The 5,722-nt window shown below is 51.0% G+C and overlaps 1 protein-coding gene across 1 annotated transcript; it reads right to left on the reverse strand.

Moving 5' to 3' along the window:
- Nucleotides 1-3,297: 3,297 nt before the first annotated feature.
- Nucleotides 3,298-5,072, reverse strand: LOC123050508 (2-oxoglutarate-dependent dioxygenase 21, chloroplastic-like). Its single transcript, XM_044473291.1, has 3 exons — nt 4,794-5,072; nt 4,290-4,528; nt 3,298-4,210 (listed from the first exon to the last, which is right to left on the reverse strand). Exons 1-3 carry the CDS (start codon nt 4,992-4,994, stop codon nt 3,628-3,630), a joined length of 1,023 nt encoding a protein of 340 aa, XP_044329226.1. The 5' UTR covers nt 4,995-5,072; the 3' UTR covers nt 3,298-3,627.
- Between the last annotated feature and the right edge of the window lie 650 nt (nt 5,073-5,722).

Genomic DNA, 5,722 nt, shown 5'->3' on the forward strand with positions numbered 1-5,722 from the left:
ATCCATATGGAGTAATTGTGTTGCAAAAACAAGGTTGGTTTGGATAAGCGGTTTCTGAGGATCCTTCCGTGCCCATGTGTGTCTTTGAGACACGGCTCGTGGAGGGAGACGACCAATATCGAACCAATAATCCTACACACACGGACCCATTACGGGCTTTTACTTAATTTCCTTCTAACTAATCTCTCAGCCCCCCTGTTTTTCAGTGGGGGTGGGTCCCATCCTCCCCTTGTCCCCAATCCCAATCGCCCACGCCAGCTAGTCCGTGAACGCCGTGGAAGGCAGAAGTTCCACCCAAGATGAAGCTCTTCCTCTGGAGGCTGGCGAGAAGCTCAATACCCACCGCGGATGTGCTCGAACACCGGCATATGGCTGATTCAACAGCGTGCAAGATATGTGGAGCTCCTGATTCCTGGCGACACACAATGCTTGACTGCACAATGGCTCGCTGCATATGGTCTCTAGCGGACGGATATCCAGTCCAGGAGATGAGCCAGCATACTAGCGGTAATCCCCGGGAGTGGTTGTTTGCTATGAATGAAGCTCTGACAGCGGACATGTTCATGCATATGGCGGTCACACTTTGGGCTATTTGGGGTGCGAAGAGGAAAGTCGTGTATGAAGACATCCACCAGAGCCCTTTGTCCACCCATCTATTCATACCAATGTTTTAAATAGCGGGCTATCAAAAATAGCGGCGGGCCTTCTAATCAGCTATAGCGGACTATGGTGGGCTATTTATGAAGGCGACTATTTAGCGGCACCCTGTTGAAAAGGCTATAGCGGAGCTATAGCCGGCTATTTAAAACTATGATTCATACAGTCATATTTGGTAGATATACACACTCTAAGAAAGCCAACGCCGACGGGAGGTAGCACCAGAGTATCGCGTCCTTCTCATTGGATTGCCCCCCCGTCCAATATGGTGAAGATTAACGTGGATGCTGCCGTGGCCGGAAGATTGGGTGTGGAAGCCGTGGCAGCCATTGCCAGGGACAGCGGAGGATCTTTCTTGGGTGCCTCTACCTTTGGCTTCAAATTCACCACGGATCCCACCACTCTTGAAGCACTTGCGATTAGAGAATCATTGGCATTGGCAGACGTTCTACAGCTCCGGTCTATTCAGGTGGCATTTGACTGCAAGATCGTGATTGACGACATCAAGCAGCAAAGCGGAGGGAGTTATGGTGCAATTATTCATGAAATCCTAGAACATTCTCGTAGTTTTACCTCTTGTATTTTTGTTCATAAATTTAGGAACTCGAATGTCGAGGCTCACAATGTAGCGAAGCATGCTTTAAAGTTAGGGGGCGGCCGCCATGTCTGGTTAGGCCACCCCGGAAACTTTTCTTTCGTCCCTGTAACTTTGTTGACGGATTAATAAAATTTTCGTGAATCAGTTTGTCTAATTCACATCTAGATGTTTTTTAAGAATATCACATCTAAGTCCTACAGATATATAATGCAACAATAAGAAACAAAAAAAAACTAGGACAAAAAAAAGAAGACTACAAACAGAATGGACATCAGCTTAGATGTGACATAGTTATTCACATCTAGATGTGTCCTAAACAGACCCTTCGTGAATTGTCTTAAAAATAAAAAAGCTAGTCTGTGACCCCGTAATAGATTCCTCCGTGAGTGTAGCATTGCTGATATCGAACACACCCTACCCTAAGTAGGAAAACGTGTTCAAGTTGGCGAGAAAATATCTCGTTTGTGTGGGCGCGACGAAAAGCGCCGGCCTGGACGAGCGCGCGCGGTGGCCACACGTTCCCGCCGTCGCGGCGCGACACGTCGCCGTGAACCTCCCAAATTCCAGCCTCCTACCTTTGCCTTTGCGGGCGCCGGAGAAGACGAGCCGCGCCTAGTATAAAAGAGGACTCGAGGAAGCTGGAGCGGCGAGGCCAGAGCAGAGGACAGCAGAAGGATCGACGGCATGCTGCTTGCAGGACTGATCGGCGGGCGACCAAGCCCGGCCGGGCGGCCAACGGAAGGAGCAAAGGTCAGCCCCCTGTCCTGCCTAACTTGGCTCCAAATCCTCACTGCAATGCCTTGTTCTCGCGATCGATCTCGTCGCTCACTGCCTTGGCTCGCTCGCTCGTCCTCTTCGTTCATCCGACCCGGCGCTGCAGTCGCTCGTGGGGTTCGATCGATCTGGGCTCATGTATTTCTGTCTGTTTTCTTTTCTCGCTCGATGTGAGTGCCTTTTTCTTTCTTTCTTTCTTTTGGATGGATGTCATTTAGTCGTACGTTAACAAGCAGTTTCCAGAGGGCGACAGTCACACTCACACCACGTACGAAAAGCCTTTTTTTTTCTTTCTAAACAAAGAAGAAAACCGGGTCCCGTTTTTTATCTGCTAGTCTCTGCTGTTTGCCTGTTGTTGGTGGTGTTTGTAAGCTGTGTGGGCAGCACTTTGCATCATCCATTTTCATTTTATTTCCTTCTGTTTTTTTCTTCTGGTCTTTGTAATCCCAGTCTGGTTGATTGCTCGTTAATTCAAAGGCAGGCTCTTCTTTAAGCCTCCTTTTTTTTTGCTCTTCTTAAGCCTCCTTTCTAAAGAAAGGAATTTAACTGAATTAGGCTCCATGAAAGATGGCCCTTTTTTCATCTATAGTTTTCATATTTTCTCTTGGTCGGCCAACAGCACGACATCTCAGCTCCAGCAGCACGCAACCAGCAAACTTGTCTCATGTGGAGTTGATAACATTGAGCAGCCGCCATGGATATTTTCGCATTGTTTACTGGGTTTCTTGTTTTGGGGAACACCTGATTTTCTTGTCAGTCTACTTAAGCGTTTTCTTCTTGTACTTCTTTCAAATAGTTAACAATTTATGTGTGAGAAATCTTTTAGTCATGCCCTTTCACGGTTCCTTTTTTTTTCAGATAACCCTTTCAGTTTTTTTTCCTGATAACCCTTCCAGGGTTCTTGAAAGCAATAACTTTTACTACTCCCGATAATTATTTGGGACGGAGGGAGTACTACTTAATTTATGTTACAAAAGATGTACACTAGTTGTTCAAATGTTTTTTTCCAGATGTTTTGGAACCACCTTGCACGAACAATTTCATTGAAGGACATGATAAATTTCGATGTGAAGCACAAGAAATAGGTATTCAGAACACACCACTTATCTTTATCAGTTTCTCTTAGATTTTGAGTTTGGGCACAGATAAAGAAAACCAAGCAAATGGTAAACAGTAAATTGTATTTAATATATCGTTGCGCAATATATCCCATGAGAAAGTAAATTTCTATAGGTGAAATCAACTGATACACATATAGGACTGCACTGATCAACACATGGTGTATGTAGGTACTACCAAAGAACCGGAAGAACTTGGCAAGGTTCCTTTGATCCTCCTTTTGATGGAAGAGACATGCAGACATACTGCATTTCCCCAAAGAAAGAAATGGAGTGAAAAAAAAGGCACCCTGCTAATCACACGCCTATCCAGCTCTGCTGATACCATACTCCCTTATTCGTACTGAGATACTACTTGATAATGGAGGCATAATTAAACCGTAATTTTGTTCTTCAGCTAGCAGTAAGACTACACAACTAAATGGACACTTATGTGCAGTGTCTCATTCAGCTAAGTGTGTCTTAATGCAGCAGAAGGAATTAAGCGCTGTCGATCTTGAGGGTCTCGACGAACCTCCGGTACGCCTTGACGTTGGTGGGCAGGAAGTCGAGGAAGTCATGGAAGCTGCTCTCCCTGTACATCCTCGGGTGGCGCTCGTCGACGAGCTCCTCGGCGCACCCGACCTTCTCGTCCATGGCCGCGCCGTGGATGCTGGCGATGGAGATCCTCGCCTCGTCGGTGTTGAGGATGGCCCGGTGCAGGAGGGACCTGAGCCGCCCGTTGCTCAGCACCTCCAGGTGGTCGCCGAGGTCGACGTGGAGCGCCCCCGGGATGGCCGGGACGGGCGTCCAGACGCCGCCGTCGTCGTGGTGCGTCACCTCGAGCCCCGGCGAGCTCTGCAGCAGGATGGTGATGAAGCCAATGTCGGAGTGCGGCGCCAGCCCGACCGTGTCGCCCGCCCGGGACGACCCCTGCGGGTAGTTGTTGAGCCCCATGAACTGCATCCCTGCTCCGAGCTTCTCCTGCAGGTGCATTGGGCATAGCCCCAGCCCCTGCACGATGGCCCCTGTGAGCTGCATTGACAGTTTATGTATCTCCACCGCGTACGTCCCCATCTTCTTCCTGCCGATCAACATTGTTTGGTCATAAGCTGGGATGATTCATCGGTCGATCTTGTAAAAGTTGATGTCCAAGTACTTACCTGTATGTTGCTGGTTGGGTTGGCCAGGAGTCGACCCAGTGGTCGAGGGGATTGGCGTAGTGCTTGAGGAAAGACCTGGCCTTGCTGATGCCGTCCTTGGAGCTGGTGTCGTACCGGACCGGGCTGCGGATGTCGGCGCAGGCGAACGCCGCCTTGCGCTCCGCGGGCATGTCGAAGAACTCCGAGGCGGCCTCCAGGGCGCCGTCCATGGCCGACTTGCTGACGCCGTGGTTTACCACCTTCAGGTACGTACGTGTCAGTTAACTTAGTCTGTATATATATGCATGGTTTGTCTGTCGCTTGTTTTGGATACAGTTAACTTAGTGCCAGGTCACTGTCAGTATAAAAATGGGGCATGTGGTGCGTCCACGTCAGCACGTGTAACTTGTAACCCTATCCTTTTCTGAACTGACAGTGCAGCGGAGGTGTCGTTCGCCTGAGGACCAGAGGACGCAGAGCAGGAGGAGTAGCAAGCAGAAGCAGAGAAACTATGACGACACGAACCTGGAAGCACCCCCGGTCGCGGCACGCCCGGGCGATGTCCTGGACCACGAGCGCCCGCGCGGCGGGGTCCTTGTCGCCGAGCCGGCCAATGTTGATCACCGGCAGTGCCCCCGGCGCCGTCGCCGCCGCTCCCCGCTGCTGGTGTTTGTGGTGGCTCGCCATGCTCCTCGCCAAGAGGCACCCAGAGACGGCAGCAGGCATGCCTCGATCGTCTTGGCGCGTCCAACACAGACGGATATCGTTCCTTGTTGCTGGCTCTTCTTCTTCTAAGATGCTTCCGGTGCGTGCTTTCCATCTGGATTCCGAGCGCTAGTGGGATTTATAGGGCAGAATCTCGGCGAGCGGAGGACGAAGAAGCAGGAAGCAATCAGCGATCGGCAGCACACAAGAGGCATGGGAGGTAGCCGCGCGATACCACCGGGCAAGCAAGGAATACCAGATCCCCTGCACGTAGATCTTTTGATTGCCAGCGGAAAACCGCTTGGACTTCTTTTCCCGCTCGCCGGACGACGCGCGGTTCCGGTCCAGGAGCAGCCGCCCCAGTTGGGCATGTACTACGTAGGAGTACGTACGCCGCGATGTATGTGAGTCCAGGTGATGGTCGCCCGGCCGGCCCCTTTCCGGGGCCAGCTGTGGTTTCGGTGTGTGGGAGTGACCAAGTAGGCTTTTGCTCTGCCCAAGTTGGCGCCGGGTCCGTTGGATAATGCTTGTTTTCTCGCGCCCGGGGGTGGGGAGGAGCTCAACCGGCGGCAGGGCGTGGCAAGAGGGAGGGAGGGAGGGAGGGGCTATCGGTGCACGGAAAATAATTCTATGAGACCAGGTCTCATGGGTTAGCAGGTGAGACCCATCTTGATGGATGACATGTGGCATTCACAAATCACAAAGCATCTACCCCACCCCCACCTGAAATCAGGGGGGAGAGATTAGAT

This window comes from Triticum aestivum, chromosome 2D (genome assembly GCF_018294505.1).
Source record: "Triticum aestivum cultivar Chinese Spring chromosome 2D, IWGSC CS RefSeq v2.1, whole genome shotgun sequence".
Classification (NCBI taxonomy): domain Eukaryota; kingdom Viridiplantae; phylum Streptophyta; class Magnoliopsida; order Poales; family Poaceae; genus Triticum; species Triticum aestivum.